At 47.1% G+C, this 17455-nt stretch overlaps 1 protein-coding gene across 2 annotated transcripts in view; it reads right to left on the minus strand.

Annotated features, from left to right (window-relative positions):
- Window positions 1–13939: 13939 nt before the first annotated feature.
- TRAIP (TRAF interacting protein) overlaps window positions 13940–17455 on the minus strand; it is a 30793-nt gene continuing 27277 nt past the window's right edge. For both annotated transcript variants that reach the window (XM_012467753.2, XM_012467754.2), the window contains 5 exons: window positions 17196–17348; window positions 15339–15387; window positions 14934–15083; window positions 14775–14825; window positions 13940–14573 (listed from right to left, as the gene is read on the minus strand). In XM_012467753.2, the coding sequence (XP_012323176.2) occupies window positions 14451–14573; window positions 14775–14825; window positions 14934–15083; window positions 15339–15387; window positions 17196–17348 (526 nt within the window). In that variant the 3' untranslated portion in view covers window positions 13940–14450. The remainder of the gene's footprint in view (window positions 14574–14774; window positions 14826–14933; window positions 15084–15338; window positions 15388–17195; window positions 17349–17455) is intronic.

Raw genomic sequence — 17455 nt, forward strand, 5'->3', positions numbered from 1 at the left:
ATGTCTATTTTCTTTCACTTAGAATGTTTTCAAGGTTCATAGAGGTTTGTATCAGGTATCAATATTTCATTCCTTTTAATGGCTGAATAACAGTCCATTGTATGTATATAGCACAATTTATCCATTCATCTATTGATGGACATCTGGGTTGTTTCTAACTTTTGGATTTGTGGATTTGTCCTTTTTTTTTTTTTTTTGAGACAGAGTCTCACTCTCTTGCCCAGGCTGGAGTGCAGTGGCACAATCACAGCTCACTGCAGCCTTGATCTCCTGGGCTCAAGTGATCCTTCAGCCTCAACCTCCCAAGTAGCTGGGACTGGAGGTGTACACCACCACATTCAGCTAAAGTGGTTTTTGTTTGTTTGTTTGTTTTTGAGACAGGATCTCACTCTGGTTGTACAGGCTGGAGTGCAGTGGTGTGATGGCTTACTGCAGCCTCAGCATCTTGGGTTCAAGCAATGCTCCCACCACAGTCTCCTGAGTAGCTGGGACCACAGGCATGCGCCACCACATCCGGCTAATTTTTCTTTTTCTATTTTTAGTAGAGATGGGGTTTTGCCATGTTGCCTGGGCTGGTCTCAAATCCCTGGACTCAAGCAATCTGCCCACTGCAGCCTCCCAAAGTGCTGGGATTATAGACGTGAGCCCCTGCCCTGGCTTTGGCTAATTTCTTAATTAATTAATTATTTGTTTTTGTAGAGATGCGGGGGTGGTATTGCCATCTTGCCCAGGCTGGTCTTAAACTCCTGAGATCAAGCAATTCTCCCACCTCAGCCTCCCAAAGTGCTGGAATTACAGGCATGAGCCATTGTGCCTGGGTTTGTGTTTTTGAGGAACCACCAAATTATTTTTCCCATTTTATATTTCTACCAGCAATGTACAAAAATTTATATATATCCACACTGTTGCCAATACTGGTTATTTTTCTTTCCTTTTTATAAAAAAAATTATACCAATCCTAGCGAATGTGACGAGGTACATCTTTACGGTCTTTTGTTTGTTTTCATTCAATAACATTTATTGGGTGTGACAGAAGGGCTGGATTTTGAAGTAAAGTTCTATCTTTAATAGAAATAGATAAAAATTTTAAATTGTGATAAAATATATATAAGATAGAATTTACCATTTTAAACATTTAAGTGTATAATTCAGTGACATTTAAGTACATTCACAATGTTATGTTGTATAACTATCACCACTATCTATTTTCAGATTTTTTTTTTTTTTTTTTTTTGAGACAGGGTCTGGCTCTGACACCCAGGCTGGAGTACAATGACACCATTTTGGCTCACTGCAACCTCTGCCTTCTGGGCTCAAGCCATCCTCCCACCTCAGCCTCTGGAGTAGCTGGGACTACAGGCACAGTGCCACATGCCCAGCTAATTTTTGTATTTTTTGTAGAGACAGTTTCCTCACATTGCCCAAGATGGTCTCCGACTCCTAAGCTCAAGTGATCTGCCCGCCTCAGCCTCCCCAAAAGTTGGGATTATGGGAGGCTGAGGCAGGAGAATTGCTTGAACCTGGGAGGCGGAGGTTGCAGTGAGCTGAGATCGAGCCACTGCACTCTAGCCTGGTGCCTGAAAAAAAAAAAAAAGTTGAGATTACAGGCATGAACTACCATGTTCAGCCAAAAACTTTTTTAATTAGCTGGGCATGGTGTGTGCTTCCCTAGTCCCAGCTACTGAGGAGGCTAAGGGGCTAAGATAGGAGGGTCTCTTGAGCCCAAGAGGTGAAAGCTGCAATGAGCCATGACCACGCCAGTGTACTCCAGCCTAGGTGACAGCCCTTGTCTCAAAAAATACAGAGTATGGTTGTCCCCATCCCCCCATTGGTTTCTTCCCTTATCATGTGGTCTCTGCACATGCTAGCTCTATGCTGACTTCTGCTGATTGGAAGTAGCCTAAAGCCTTCACCAGAAGTAGATGCTGCTGTCACACTTCTTATACAGCCTGCACATCTGTAAGTCAAATAAACTTTTCTTCTTTTTTTTGAGACAGGGTCTCACTCTGTCTCCCAAGCTGGAGTGCAATGGTGCAAAAATGGCTCACTGCAGCCTCCTGGGCTCAAGAAATTCTCCCACTTCAACCTCCCAAGTAGCTGAGACCACAGGCACACACCACCATGCCCAGTTAATTTTTAAAAATTTTGTAGAAATGGGGTCTTATCATGTTGCCCAGGCTGGTCTCAAACTCCTGAAAGCAAGTGATCCTCCCATCTCGGCCCCCGCAAACTGCTAGGATTACAGACGTGAGCCACTGCACTCAGCCGAGATTTTTTTTTTTAATTACTTAAAAATTTATTTTAAAAGGCCAAAGGAGACAATGAGTGGGCTGATACAAAGTGGTTTGTCAGGAATTCTCATTGGTTTACCGAAATGACATTGATTAATAATTGACTATGCATTGCTGAACTACAGGGTAGGAGTTATGGCATCCAGAGCATGGCATTTTACAGCTACTTGGTGTCAGTCTAGAGCCCACATAGCAAGGGGCTGTAAGAAGTAATTATTTAGCCCAAGATGGTGGAGAGGATGAGTTGTGGCATGCTGTTACTTTTCTTATTTTATTTTATTTTATTTTGAGACGGAGTTTTGCTCTTGTTACCCAGGCTGGAGTGCAATGGCGCGATCTCGGCTCACCGCAACCTCCGCCTCCTGGGTTCAGGCAATTCTCCTGCCTCAGCCTCCTGAGTAGCTGGTGTAAGGCCGGTTGCCTTGCTGGGAGCTCGGACGCACCCCCCCTCCCCCAGCTTTTTTCCGGAAGCTTGGACATGCTCAGGCATGTTCCCTTCTCCCCTTCTCTCACAGCTTGGCCTTCCCTTAAAGAACCCAGTATACAAGCAGGGTCTTGTGATTCTAGCCAATAACAGCCGAGTCTTTCTAGCCAATAGCAGCTGAGTCTTTCTAGCCAATAGCAGCCAAGTCTTTCTAGCCAATAGCAGCCGAGTAATTCTAACCAATAGCAGCCAAGTCCTGTATGCAAACAAAGGCTTGTAACCTTACCCAATAGTAGTCCTGCTCTCCCACAACCAATCGAGCTCCTTCACTCCCTATAAAAACCCCACGTCTGACAGGCGTCCGTGTGACTTCTCCGGCCCCTCCTGTCGGACTGCAGAACCTCACCTGGGAGCCTGAATAAACCCTTCACATTGGATCTTCTTGTGTTGGCCTCAGTTTCTTCTCTAAGCTCAGCAAGAACAAACCTTACAGTTGGGATTACAGGCACGCGCCACCATGCCCAGCTAATTTTTTGTATTTTTAGTAGAGACGGGGTTTCACCATGTTGACCAGGATGGTCTCGATCTCTTGACCTCATGATCCACCCGCCTCGGCCTCCCAAAGTGCTGGGATTACAGGCGTGAGCCACCGCGCCTGGCCTCTTATTTTTTTTATTGCATTTTAGGTTTTGGGGTACATGTGAAGAACATGGAAGACTGTTACATAAGTACGCACATGGCAGTGTGATTTGCTGCCTTCCTCCCCATCACCTATATCTGGCATTTCTCCCCATGCTATCTCTCCCCAACTCCCCAACCCCCGCTGTCCCTCCCTTATTTCCCCCCGACAGATCCCAGTGTGTGATGCTTCCCTCCCTGTGTCCATGTGTTCTCATTGTTCAATACCCACCTATGAGTGAGAACAAGCGGTGTTTGATTTTCTGTTCTTGTGTCAGTTTGCTGAGAATGATGGTTTCCAGGTTCATCCATGTCCCTACAAAGGACATGAACTCATTGTTTTTTATGGCTGCATAGTATTCCATGGTGTATATGTGCCACATTTTCCCTGTCCAGTCTATGATAAATGGGCATTTGGGTTGGTTCCAGGTCTTTGCTATTGTAAAGAGTGCTGCAATGAACATTCGTGTGCATGTGTCCTTATAGTAGAACGATTTATAATCCTTTGGATATATACCCAGTAATGGGATTGCTGGGTCAAATGGAATTTCTATTTCTAGGTCCTTGAGGAATTGCCACACTGTCTTCCACAATGGTTGAACTAATTTACACTCCCAGATTTTTTTATTTTATTTTATTTTTTTTGCAATGAGTCTTACTCTGTTGCCCAGGCTGGAGGGTAGTGGCATGATCTTGGCTCACTGAAACCTCCACCTCCTGGGTTCAAGTGATTCTCCTGCCTCAGCCTCCCAAGTAGTTGGGATTACAGGCATGTGCCACCACGCCCGGCTAATATTTTTGTATTTTTATTAGAGATGGGTTTTTTTTTTTTTTTTTTTTGAGACGGAGTTTCGCTCTCGTTACCCAGGCTGGAGTGCAATGGCGTAATCTCGGCTCACCGCAACCTCCGCCTCCTGGGTTCAGGCAATTCTCCTGCCTCAGCCTCCTGAGTAGCTGGGATTACAGGCACGCGCCACCATGCCCAGCTAATTTTTTTGTATTAGTAGAGACGGGGTTTCACAACGTTGACCAGGATGGTCTCGATCTCTCGACCTCGTGATCCACCCGCCTCGGCCTCCCAAAGTGCTGGGATTACAGGCTTGAGCCACCGCGCCCGGCCAAGATGGGGTTTTACCATGTTGGCCAAGCTGGTCTCGAACTTCCAACCTCAGGTGATCCACCCACCTTGGCCTCCCCAAATGCTGGGATTACAGGCGTGAGCCACCACGCCTGGCTGAGATTTTGTATGACTAAGTCAATACCATACCCTTACTACTTATAGGTCTATTCAGGTATGCTGGTTCTTCTTTGAAACAGTTTTCTTAGTTTCTGTGTTTCTAGGAATGTATCCATTTTGACTATAATTTGTTGGCATAGAATTGTTCATCATATCCTCTTATAATTCTTTTTCTTTTTCTTTTTCTTTTTTTTTTTTTGAGACAGGGTCTTGCTCTGTCACCCAGGCTAGAGTGCAGTGGCATGATTACAGCTCACTGCAGCCTTAACCTCCTGGGCTCAAGCAACCCTCCCAAGCCCAGCCTCTTGAGTAGCTGGGATTACAGGTACATGCCACCATGCCCAGCTAATTTTAGTATTTGAAAGTCATGTGAGTGGTGAAACCCTGTCTCTACTAAAAACACAAAAAAATTAGCCGGGCATGGTGACGCATGCCTGCAGTCCCAGGTACTTGGGAGGCTGAGGCAGAAGAATCACTTGAACTCGGGAGGCGAAGGTTCCAGTGAGCTGAGATCGAACCACTGCACTCCAGCTTGGGCAACAGTGCAAGACTCTGTCTCAAAAAAAGAAAAAAAAGAGTCATGTGAGCTAGGCATGTTGGCTCACACCTGCAATCCCGCTCTAATCCCAGCACCGTGGGAAGCTGAGGCAGGAAGATGGCCTGAACCCAGGAGTCCAAGACCAGCCTGGGCAATATAGTGGGAACCTGTCCCTATAAACAAACAACAAAAAAAAACTCTAACCAGGTGTGATGGTGTGCACTGCTAGTCCCAGCTATTCGGGAGGTCGAGATTGCAGTAAGCCATGATCGTGCAACTTCAATCCAACCTGGGTGACAGAGTAAGAACTTGTCTAAAAAACAAAATAAGGCCAGCGTGGTGGCTCACACCTGTAATGTCAGCACTTTGGGAGGCCAAGGCAGGCAGACCATGAGGTCTAGAGTTTGAGATCATCCTGGCCAACATGGTGAAATCCTGTCTCTACTAAAAATACAAAATTAGCTGGGCGTGGTGGTGGGGGCTTGTAATCCCAGCTACTCAGGAGGCTGAGGCAGAAGAATCGCTTGAACCTGGGAGGCAGGGGTTGCAGTGAGCGGAGATCGTGCCATTGCACTCCAGCCTGGAGATAGATCGAGACGCGGTCACAAAAAGTAAGTAAATAAAACAAAAAGTCATATCAAGGAAGATGGAGGAGTAGAAAGCTCCAGGAATCCATCTTTCCACAGCAAAAACTGAGCTGGCTGAAACAATCTGAAGCAACCACTTTGGAAATCTGGTCTAGTAGAACATTTTCAGCATCCAGGGGAAAGCTTAATGAAGAGACTGGTAAACTTCAGCAAATTTTCAGTTTTCTCATAGCAGCTGGTACCTCCAGTCCAGTGATAAGCATCTATGTGGACAGCTCCTATAGACCCTTTCCTCTACACACACATAGTTTCCCCTATTGAAGGACATAGTTGCTCCCAGAGTTTGGCAATTTTGAATACAGCTACCATAAATATTCATGTACTGAGTTTTGTGTAAACATTTTTCTTAACTTATTTGCTAGCTTTGGGTTTTTAAAAACTCATTTGGGGCCAGGCGCAGTGGCTCATGCCTGTAATCCCAGCACTTTGGGAGGCTAAGGTAGGCGGATCATCTGAGGTCAAGAGTTCAAGACCAGCCTGGCCACCATGGCAAGACCCTGTCTTTACTAAAAATACAAAAATTAGCCTGGCATGGTGTCAGGCACCTGTAATCCTAGCTACTCGGGAGGCTGAGGCAGGGAGAATTGCTTGAACCCAGGAGGCAGAGGTTGCAATGAGCCAAGATCACTCCATTGCACTCCAACCAGGGTGACAGAACAAGACTCTGCCTCAAAAAATAAATAAAATAACTCATTTGGTCTTTGGTAAATAATTAGAAGCACAATTGCTGCATTAAGAATGTTTAGCTTTGTAAGAATACCACGGATGCGGTGGCTCACACCTGTAATCCCAGCACTTTGGGAGGCCAACGTGGGAGAATTACTTGAGGCCAGAAGTTTGAGACCACACTGGCCAACATGACAAAACCCCGTTTCTACTAAAAATGCCAAAAATTATCCAAGTGTGGTGGAGCACACCTGTAATCCCAGCTACTCAGGGGGCTGAGGCACAAGAATCACTTGAGCCTGGGAGGTGAGGTTGCAGTGAGCCAAGATCATGCTACTGCACTCCAGCCTGGGCAACATAGAGAGACCCTGTCTCAAAATAAATAAATAAAACTAAAAATTGGGTTGTTTTCCTATTGTTGAGTTTTTGTTTTTGTTTTGTTTTGAGACAGAGTCTCACTCTGTTGCCCAGGCTGGAATGCAATGGTGCTATCATGGCTCACTACAACCTCTGCCTCCCAGATTCTCCTGCCTCAGCCTCCCAGGCAGCTGGGATTACAGGCACCCACTACCACACCTGGCTAATTTTTGTATTTTTAGTAGAGACGGGGTTTCTCCATGTTGGTCAGGCTGGTCTGGAACTCCTGACATCAGGTGATTCACCCACCTCGGCTTCCCAAAGTGCTGGGATTACAGACGTGACCCACTGCACCTGGCCACAAAATACGTTGCTTTCTTATATATCAGCAGTGCACAACTGGAATTTGAAATTTAAAACACCATGCCATTTACATTAGCATCAGAAAAATATTTAGGTATAAGCTCAGTGTGGTGGCTTGTGCCTGTAATCCCAGCTACTCAAGAGGCTGCGGTGAAAGGATTGCTTGAGACCAGGAGTTCGATACTAATCTGGGCAATATAGCAAGACTCTGACTCTAAAGAAACAACAACAACAAAATTAGTCAGGTGTGGGGCACACACCAGTAGTACCACTTACTTGGGAGGGTGAGGTAGGAGGATTTCTTGAGCCCAGGAGTTCAAGGCTGCAGTGAGCTATGATCATGTCACTGTACTCCAGCCTTGTTGACAAAGTGAGACCCACTCTCTACAAATAAAATAAAATAAAAGAGTAAGGTATAAATCTATACCTAAAATATGTACAAGGTCTATGTGAGGAAAACAACAAAACTATGATAAAGAAAATCAAAGATCTACATAAACAGAGATGGGCTAGGCATGGTAGCTCATGAATTACTGGCCCATTATTTCAGCACTTTGAGAGGCCAAGGTGAGCAGATTATGTAAGCTCAGAAGTTTGAAACCAGCCTAAATATCTAGGCTGTCTCTACAAAAAATACAAAAAGTTTGTCAGGTATCGTGGTCCATGCCTTGTAGTCCCAGCTATTCAGGAGGCTGAGGTGGGAGGATCACCTGAGCCCAGGAAAGTGGAGGCTGCAGTGAGCCATGATTGTGCTATTGCACTCTTGCCTGGGCAACAGAGCGAGACCCTGTCAAAACAAGAAATACAAATAAATAAATAAATGGAGAGATGTTCCATGCACATGAATAAAAAAACTCAAAACTCAATATGGTCAAGATGTCAGTTCTTCCCAACTTGATCTACAGTTTCAGCACAATCCCAGTAAAAATCCTAGCAAGTAATTTTGTGAAAATAGACAAATTAATCCCAAATTAATTCTAAAATTTTTTTGTTGTTGTTGTTGTTGTTGTTGTTTTTCTTTATGAGACAAGGTCTCACTCTGTTGCCCAGGCTGGATTGCAGTGGAATAATCACGGCTCACTGCAGGTTCCACTTCCCTGGGCTTGGGTGATCCTCCCACCTCAGCCTCCCAAGTACCTGGGACTACAGGTGCTGGCCACCACACCCAGCTAATTTTTTCTGTATTTTTTCTTTCTTTTTCTTTTTCTTTTTGGGATGGAGTCTTGTTCTGTTGCCCAGGCTGGAGTGCAGTGGTGCAATCTCGATTCACTGCAATCTCCACCTGCCGGCTTCAAGTCATTCTCCTGCCTCAGCCTCCTGAGTAGCTGGGATTATAGGCCTGCCACCACACCCAGCTAATTTTTGCATTTTTAGTAGAGACAGGGTTTCACCATGTTGGTCAGGCTGGTCTCAAACTCCTGACCTCCTCAGCCTCCCAAAGTGCTGGGATTACAGGTGTAAGCCGCCGCTCCTGGCCTGTATTTTTTCTTAGAGATGGGGATTCGCCATGTTGCCCAGGCTGGTTTCAAACTCCTGGGCTCAGATGATCCTTCTGCCTCAGCCTCTCAAAGTGCTGGGATTACAGGTGTGAGCCACTGCACCCATTCTAATTCCAAAGCTGATATGGAAAAGCAAAAGGCCAAGAATGGCCAACACAATATTGAAGAAGAACAAAGTCAGAGGTGTGACATTTCCTGACTTCAAGACTTACTATAAAGCTACAGTAACCAAGAGAGTATGGACCAGACTTGCTGGCTCACACCTGTAATCCCAGCACTTTGGGGGACTGAGGCAGGAGGATCACTTGAACCCAGGAGTTTGAGACCAGTCTGGCTACATGTGAGACCTGGTCTTTATTTTTTTTTAAAAAAAAGGGGGCTGATGTGGTGGCTCATGTCTGTAATTCCAGCACTTTGGAAAGCTGAGGCAAGCAAATAACCTGAGGTCAGCAGTCTGAGATCAGCCTGGTCAACAATGGTGAAACCCTGTTTCTACTAAAAATATAAAAAGTAGCCGGGCGTGGTAGCTTGCCTCCTGTAATCCCAGCTACTTGGGAGGCTGAGGCAAGAGAACTGCTTGAACCTGGGAGGTAGAGGTGGCAGTGAGCTGAGATTGTGCCACTGCACTCCAGCCTGGGCAACAGAACAAGAATCCATCTCAAAAAAAGAAAAAGAGAGAGAGAAAAAAGAAGGAAAGAAAATCAAGACAGTATGGTATCAGCAAAAATAGACCAATGAAACAGAATAGATCCCAGAAATAGACCCATACAAATACAGTCAACTGATCTTTGACAAAGGAGCAATGGGAATTCAATAAAGAGTAGTCTTTTCACAAATGGTCCTGAACAATTGGCCATCCACATGCAAAAATAAAAATAAAAATCTAGATGTATCTTAAACCTTTCATAAAAATTAACTCAAAATGGGTCAGAGACCTAAATGTAAAATACAAAACTATAAAACTCCTAAAATATAACAGCAGAAAATCTAGGTGACCTTGGCTTGGTGATGACTTTTTTCTGTTTTTTTTTTTTTTTTTTTTTTTTTGAGACAGTCTTGCTCTGTTACACAGGCTGGAGTGCAGTGGCACAATCTTGGCTCACTGAAAACCTATTTACTTTCCAGCTTCAGAGTTTGTCAGGGATAGTTTGTCAAAAAAAATTCTTTTCTTCCTGTGAATGGGCCATACTTCCCTTTTCTTCATATGCTTTATAATTTTTTTGAGAACTGAATATTCCGGCCAGGCACAGTGGCTCACACCTGTAATCCTAGCACGTTGGGAGGCTGAGGCGGGCGGATCCCTTGAGTCCAGGAGTTTGAGAACAGTCTGGGCAATATGGTGAGACACTGTCTCTACTAAAAATACAAAAAAAGTTCCCAGATGTGGTGGCACATGCCTGTAGTCCCAGCTATTCAGGAGACTGCAGCCTGGGTGACAGAGACCCTGTCTCAAAAAACAAAACAAAACAAAACAAACAACGTTAGAAATAAAATGAAAAACAACAACAACAAAAACACCCAAAACTGAATATTCTTTTTTTTTTTTTCTTTGAGACATAGTCTTGCTCTGTCACCCAGGCTGAAGCACAATGGTGTGATCCTCACTTACCACAACCTCTGCCTCCTGGGTTCAAGTGATTCTCCTGCCTCAGCCTCCAGAGTAGCTGGGATTACAGGCATGCACTACCACACCAGGCTGATTTTTTGTAGAGACAGGGTTTCACCATATTGGCCAGGCTGGTCTTGAACTCCTGACCTCATAATCTGCCTGCCTCGGCCTCCCAAACTGCCAAAGTGCTGGGATTACAGGCATGAGCCACCATGCCCAGTCAACTCTGGAAATCTTATTCTCCCACTCCTCAGGGATTTTTTTTTTTTTTTTTTTTTTTTTTTTGGACACTGAGTCACTCTGTTGCAGTGCAGTGGTGCAATCTTGGCTCCCTACAACCTCTGCCTTCCGCGTTCCAGTGATTCTCCTGCCTCAGCCTCCCGAGTAGCTGGGATTACAGGCATGTGCCACCATGCCCAGCTAGTTTTTTGTATTTTTGTTAGAGGGGGTTTCACCATGTTGGCCCAGCTTGTTTCAAGCTTCTGACCTCAGGTGATCTGCCCACCTTGGACTCCCAAAGTGCTGGGATTATAGGTATGAACCACTGCACCTGGCCTAAATTTTTGCTTGTTGAGGGCTGGAGCCATCTGTGATTTTTCCAAACTATTTTTGCAAAGTGTGTGTCTCCTGTTGTGTGTGTGTGTGGTTACTGAAGTTTGTTATAGCTTATAAAGCTGAACTGCAGTGGTGTAATTACTGCTTACTGCAGTCTCTACCTCCTGGAATCAAGCAATTCTCCCGCCTCAGACTCCCTAGTAGTTTGGAGTTTGCAGGCATGCAACACCACACCTGGCTAATATTTAAAATGTTTTGTGGAGACAGGGTCCCACTATTTTGCTCAAGCTGGTCTCAACCTCCTAGGTTCAAGTATTCCTCCTGCCTCGGCCTCCCAAAGTGTGAGCCGCTGTGCCCAACCTCTATTATATCTGTAGTCAGCTAGTGAGTGAGTTGACAAAGATTTTCTGGCTTAAAAAACAAACAAAAAAGCACAGGTCCTTTAAATCTTCTGAGATGTTGCCAAGGTGGAGTGGGGTGGGGTATTAATGCAGGAATTGCATCTGAAAGGCTGAAACCAAGGCAAGCATCTCAGAGTACCTTGAGGTCCACCAGTGTGCACAACCCCAAATTTTTGGAGGGCAAGGTCCCCATGCCTGTCCTGGTACCAGTCAGCTGCTTTCAGAACTGGGGCTCCTATCCCCACAACCAGGTAAGGATGAGGAATGGGAGTAGTAGCTGTTTGATTCACACTACTCTCTTCATCCAGCAACCCCCTTGTTAAATGTCTGATCAGTTCCACAGTTGTGAAACAGTTGATTACAATCACTGTTCTTTCCAGCTCAATGGTTGCTTTGATCCAGTAACCAACCCCTGGAGCTTCCAATTCCACCATTATGCATGCCTTCCCTCCACACTCTTTTGGTTACTGCAGCTTTGTAGTTAAGTTTTTAAAATGGGAAGAACTTTATATTTTCTTCAAAACATTAAAAAAAAATGTTTTGGCTATTCAGAGCTTCTTGCCATTCCATATAAATTTGAGAATCAGTTTTCAAATTTCTGCCAAAAAAAAAAAAAAAAAGGCCATTGGAATTTTGATAGAGATTGTAGAAATTGTATTGAATTTGTAGAATGCTTTGGGGGGTATTGCCATCTTAATATTAAGTCTTCTAATCCGTGAACACAAGATGTCCAGGTATTCAGGTCATAAGTTTGCTTTTGGTAACCATCACACCTATCTATTTCCAAAACTTTTCCATCACCCTAGACAGAAGCTCTGTGACCATCAAGCAGTAGTAATTCCCCATTTGCCCCCTCTCTCTATCCCATGCTAACTTCTGTCTCTGTGAACTTGCCTGTTCTAGACACCTCATGTAAGTGGAATCATACAATAGTTGTCTTTTTGTGTCTAGGCTTATTTCACCTAGCTGCCCTAAGTTCTTAACTTATATGCAACACAGATCCCCATTTTATTTTTATTTTTTGTACTCTCTATCGCCCAGGCTGGAGTGCAGTGGCATGATCTCGGTTCACTGCAACCTTCGCCTCTCAGGGTCAGGTGATCCTCCCACCTCAGCCTCCCAAGTAGCTGGGACTACAGGTACACACCACCATGCCTCGTTAATTTTTGAAGAGATGGAGTTTCACCATCTTGGCCAGGCTGGTCTCGAACTTCTGGTCTCAAGCAATCTACCTGCCTTGGTCTCCCAAAGTGCTGGGATTATAGATGTGAGCCACCACACCTGGCCCAGATCCCCACTTTACAGATAAAGAAGCTGAGCACAGGGGCCAGGCATGGTGACTCAGGCCTGTAATCCCAGCACTTTGGGAAGCCAAGGTGGGTGGATCACCTGAGGTCAGGAGTTCAAGACCAGCCTGGCCAACATGGCGAAACCCCATCTCTACTAAAAATACAAAAATTAGCCAGGCATAGTGGCATGTGCCTGTAGTCCCAGCTACTTGGAAGGATGAGGCAAGAGAATCACTTGAACCTGGGAGGTGGAGGTAAGCCGAGATGGTGCCACTGCACTCCAGCCTGGGCAACAGACTGAGACTCTGTCTCAAAAAAAAAAAAAGCAGCAGCTGAGCACAGACAGGCAGGTAATTTACCTAATATTACTCAGCTGGTAAGGATGGTGCTAGCAGCCAACCCCTATACTCTTAACCTGATGCTTCACTTCCCCTCACTAAACCTCCTCGGCTCAAGTTAGTTGCAGAGGGGCCAAAATTCATAACCAAGAATGACATCTCCTTGCCACAAGGCCCCATACTCCTCTAGATATGCAGGAGAGCAGCTGGGCAACCTCCACTGCAGCACTCACTCACTCCCTGTGCCAGGCCCATGGTCCTGGGAAAACAGGTGTGGGAGAGGGAAATTTAGAGGGCTTTACCCAGGCTGCGGGTCAAAAAGGGAAGCACTTTAGAAGTGCCCTTGCTCAGGCATGGTGGCTTACACCTATAATCCCAGCACTTTGGGAGGCCAAGGAAGGAGGACGACTTGAGCTCAGGAGTTCTAGACCAGCCTGGGCAACATAGCGGGACTTTGTCTCTCAAAAAAAAAAAAAAAATTAGCCAGGGTTAGTGGCAGGTTCCTGCAGTCCCAGCTACTCAGGAGGCTGAGGTGGGAGGATCAACTGAGCCTGGGAGGTTGAGGCTGCAGTGAACTGTGATTGTGCCATAGTACTTCAGTCTGAGAGACAGAGGGAAACCCTGTGAAAGAAAGAAAAGAAAGAAAAAAGAGAAGGAAAGAAAAGAAAAGAAAAGTGCCTTTGCAGCCAAGAGTCAAAAGCTAGCAATTTGGCTGGTAGCGTTTAAAGGTGAGGAGAAAGGGAAGGGAAGGTAGGGAGCAAAGTGGTCGCTGGTTATTTTCTGTGAGTACCCTGTTATATATATTTCTGTTTACTCATTCACTTTCCTACTTATGGCCTTTGGGCTGTGCCCAGGTTAGAGACTATGAGAAAAGCTGCAGTAATCTCATTCTTGCTAGAGTATCCCTGTGCCCCATGAAAAGGCACATGCCTAGGGATGGAACTGCTGGGTCTGAGGCTAGGTGATATTTCTGCTTTAGAAAGTCATGCCAAATAGTTTTCTAAGGTGTCGGTGCAAATTTACACTCTCAGAACCAAGGAGAAGAGATTCTTTTTTTGAATTTTATTTTACATGAAAATTTTCCATCCTCTCCATACATCCCATTCCATCCTCCATTCCCCACCCTGCTTGCCCAGGCTATGCCTGCAGCAAGTCAGAGGCAGGCAGAAGCTCAGGCTGAGGCTGCCTGAGATGCCTCAAGCACTCTGGTTCACAGAGACAGTCAACAAGCGACCATGGTCTCCAGGCCCAGAAAGAGTCCAACCACATCTAATCATGGCTGTTAACAGGAGACTGGCACCAGGAGCAGGCGCTGCTCACAGAATCAGTGAGCTGGTCATGTCAGCTCGCAAGGGTAGGCCCAATGTTGTGGGAGTGGGGCAGGGTGAGGGCAGGAAGAGCAGTCTCTCGGTGTCACACTCACCCTCACCTTCTTGTCTGCCCTTACTCCTCAGGTTGGTCCTAAAAGTGGGGCTCTGCTCACAAAACCCCCTGAGTAGACAGTCCGTGGCCTACAAGTTGGAGGCATGTGTCTGGCCAGTGGTCAGACTCACTGTTCTCATGACCACAGGAAGGTGTCCAGCTTGGCCTGGGAAAGAGAAGGCACTGTTTTCACCCTCACTCTCTGCTTAGCCTTGGTCTTGGGCTTAACGGGCAATGGGCGGATCATGGCTGTGTCAGTCTGGAAGAGCTGTCAAGGAAGAGGCTTGGAGAAAGGACTGCAATGCAGGTCAAGAAAGGCTCAGAGCCAGGGGTGGGCAGCTCTGCTACACAGAATGAGGCCCAGCGCTACACACCTGAGCACTGGCAGGCTGGGGGTACAGGTGAGGTATAGTATGGGCTCCACAGCTTAGCTTAGCCCACCACCACAGAAAAAGGATACAGGCTGGATGAATTTTGTCCGGCCACCGAGCCCATCAAAGCCTGTCCTTACCTAGGGCAGAAGGAAGAGATGAGTAGGCCAGGCTAATGGTCTAGGGGGCTGGCTACCCACTTCTACCCAAGAGGGCTGGCTCCTGCCACTGTGGAAAGCCATACTCACCACATCTTTGCTGCAACAGGACTCTGTCCTGGGCCTCCTGGGCTGTTTCTGGCCCAGGATGGCATTCCGGACAAAAATAGGGAAGGCACCAACCAGTTCCTCATCTGGCTCTCCTCCACAGCTCTGGCCACCCAGTGAAAGCCGGGACTCCTACAGGAAGACCCCAGGGACAGATTTGATGAGCTGGATGTCAGCCAAGGAGGGAGGGCAGTGGTGATGGAACAAGATCAGGATCTCTTATACTTCACTTGGAGGCAGGAGGGATAATGAGCAGAGTCCCAAGGGTGGCTCTCAAGTGCCTCAGTCCTGGACCAGGAGTGACAGGGCTCTGGCAAGACCATGCCCGCCCTCCAGAAGTTCAGTCTTGGCAATGGTTAGACTGTGCTTCTTCAAGAAAGCTCTTACCTTCTTGGGGCCTTTGCGTATCTTCTTGGGCATATCCTGAATGGGGGAGCTGTAAGAATGAGAGGGAAGGCAGGGGGTAGGTAAGCAAGACATGGGGGCAGGTGAACCAGGCTCAGCACATGCCCCTTGGAGAGTCACAGCGTGGCACTGCTGCTGCCATGCTTGCATTCTGGGCAAGGCACCTCAGTGATCCCACCCCAAGTGCAGGTCTGTGAACAGCTGGACAGCCACAGTCAGTAGGGCGGCAGAGACAGGGATGACTGGATCATGTCCCAATCCTGTGGCTTCCACTCAAGGCCAAATTCCAATGCTCCTCAAGTCCTCGGGCATCTCACCATGTCCCAGGCTCTATATGGGGCTGGAGAGCCCAACCAACTCACCGACCACGAGAGGAAAGTCAGTCATGCCCTAACATAAGCAAACGGCATCTAATGAGCTCAGGCCAAGTCCTGTCTTCCCAGAGAGGTGACACTACCCCCAGGAGACCCTCAGTAAGTTAGCCTTTCAGTAAAGTAGCCCACAAAATCCTCTCAGAACACAGGGCCAGGCCATCTCCCTAGAGAGTCTGTGTAGGAAGGGCCTGGGGCAGAATAGAGCACGGCCCTAGGCCCTGGCCTCCCAAGCTGAAAACTACTTCCACCCAATTCCTGGGGAACCTAATAGCTGGATACCCTCTCCTGGCATTTTCCCTGGTGAGTGAGAAGATGGTGATCTAAGGCTGGCCCCTTGGCTTCTTAAGCCATAAGGACAGGAGTGGGATCAGGGGCTGGTGACTAACTCCTCTGCCCCTGCCCTAACAGCCTGTGGTAAGGCTACATGACAACCATGGCTCCAGGAAAGGGATAAGCTGAGTTAGGGGCATTCCGGGCTCCTTCACTACCTCCACAGGCCCCAAAGATGGTGGAAATGTCTCTGAAAGGCCTGGCAGCCTGAAGACCCCAGGTGTCCACCTTCAACCTTTACAGCGGAAGACGCAGTAATGGGAGGAAGCCAGAGTACACAGCAGTCACTTACAGGATCCCTGACTGCGGCCCATGAGTTCTAGGTTTGTTTCTCATTCCTATCAGGCCTGGCCCTCTAGAGCAGGGGTGACCATACCCTTGAGGTTTGGGAGGTTGGACAGCTCAGCTGGCTTGCCCTCCTGCTCCCTTCTACCTCCACTGTCTAGCCTTTCAATTTCTTTATCTTTTTCTTCTTTGTCTCTGTCCAGTCTTTAAATAAGAGGAAACCTGCCCAGCCCTTGACCAGCCTCATCTGAACAGCACTTATAGGAATGAGTGTAATCCTTGTCTCCACAGTGAACCACACTTGGCAAACCTGGCCAAGGAGACAGCCTCCCTTTTTCTGGTCCCACTGTACCCCAGAGCAGGTTCCACCTGCCCCACTGGCATTCCAGACAGCTTCTCATGCCTGCCCTGTGGGTCACCCCCTCGTGTGGTAAGGTCCTGGGCTCTGTGGTTTGAGATGATCCCAGCCTCAGAGGCAAACATAGGAGAGGAATTTGAGAGTCCCTGGCTCAGGACTCTGGTGGGCAGACCTTCAGGGTATTAGGAGCACCCTCTCCAACTCCACTAGCCCAGACCCGCCCCTTCTGGCATCCCTGCATTCTCTCTAACTTGCAGTCCAACACCTTTGTCTTGAAGGGTGATGGTGAGGAATAATGAGACAAGAGAGGGGCTTTGCACAGATTGAGTGCTCAGTAGAGGGAATAAGAGGTAGCTGAAACCAATGCCATGGCCAAGCCTAGGCAGCCCTCACTGCCCCATCAGCCACTTAGAGCTAACAGCACAGGGCCTGCAGAGCTGTCTTAGCCATCCCCTTACCAGGCCATGGACAGTGCCAGGAACTACCACTCACTGTGACTTCTCCAGGCAACGCTTTTTGGAGTAACCATGCTGTGAGCTGGAGGGCCGGGCTGGAGGAGTATCCACATCAAAGGTAGCATCGAGATCAATATCATCACTGAAGGATGGCCGGCGGAGCTTCAGGTTCATCTCCACAGGGGCTGGGCTGAAGGCAGAGATGACCTGGTTATTTGGGGCCACAGTGGTAACCCAGAAGGACGACAGCTCCTCAAGCGTCAGAGATGACTCAGCTTCAGGGACCTGGAGCCCACT

This window comes from Aotus nancymaae, unplaced genomic scaffold, assembly GCF_030222135.1.
Source record: "Aotus nancymaae isolate 86718 unplaced genomic scaffold, 86718_ANA_hifiasm-v0.15.2.pri h1tg000067l, whole genome shotgun sequence".
NCBI classification, from domain to species: Eukaryota; Metazoa; Chordata; class Mammalia; order Primates; family Aotidae; genus Aotus; species Aotus nancymaae.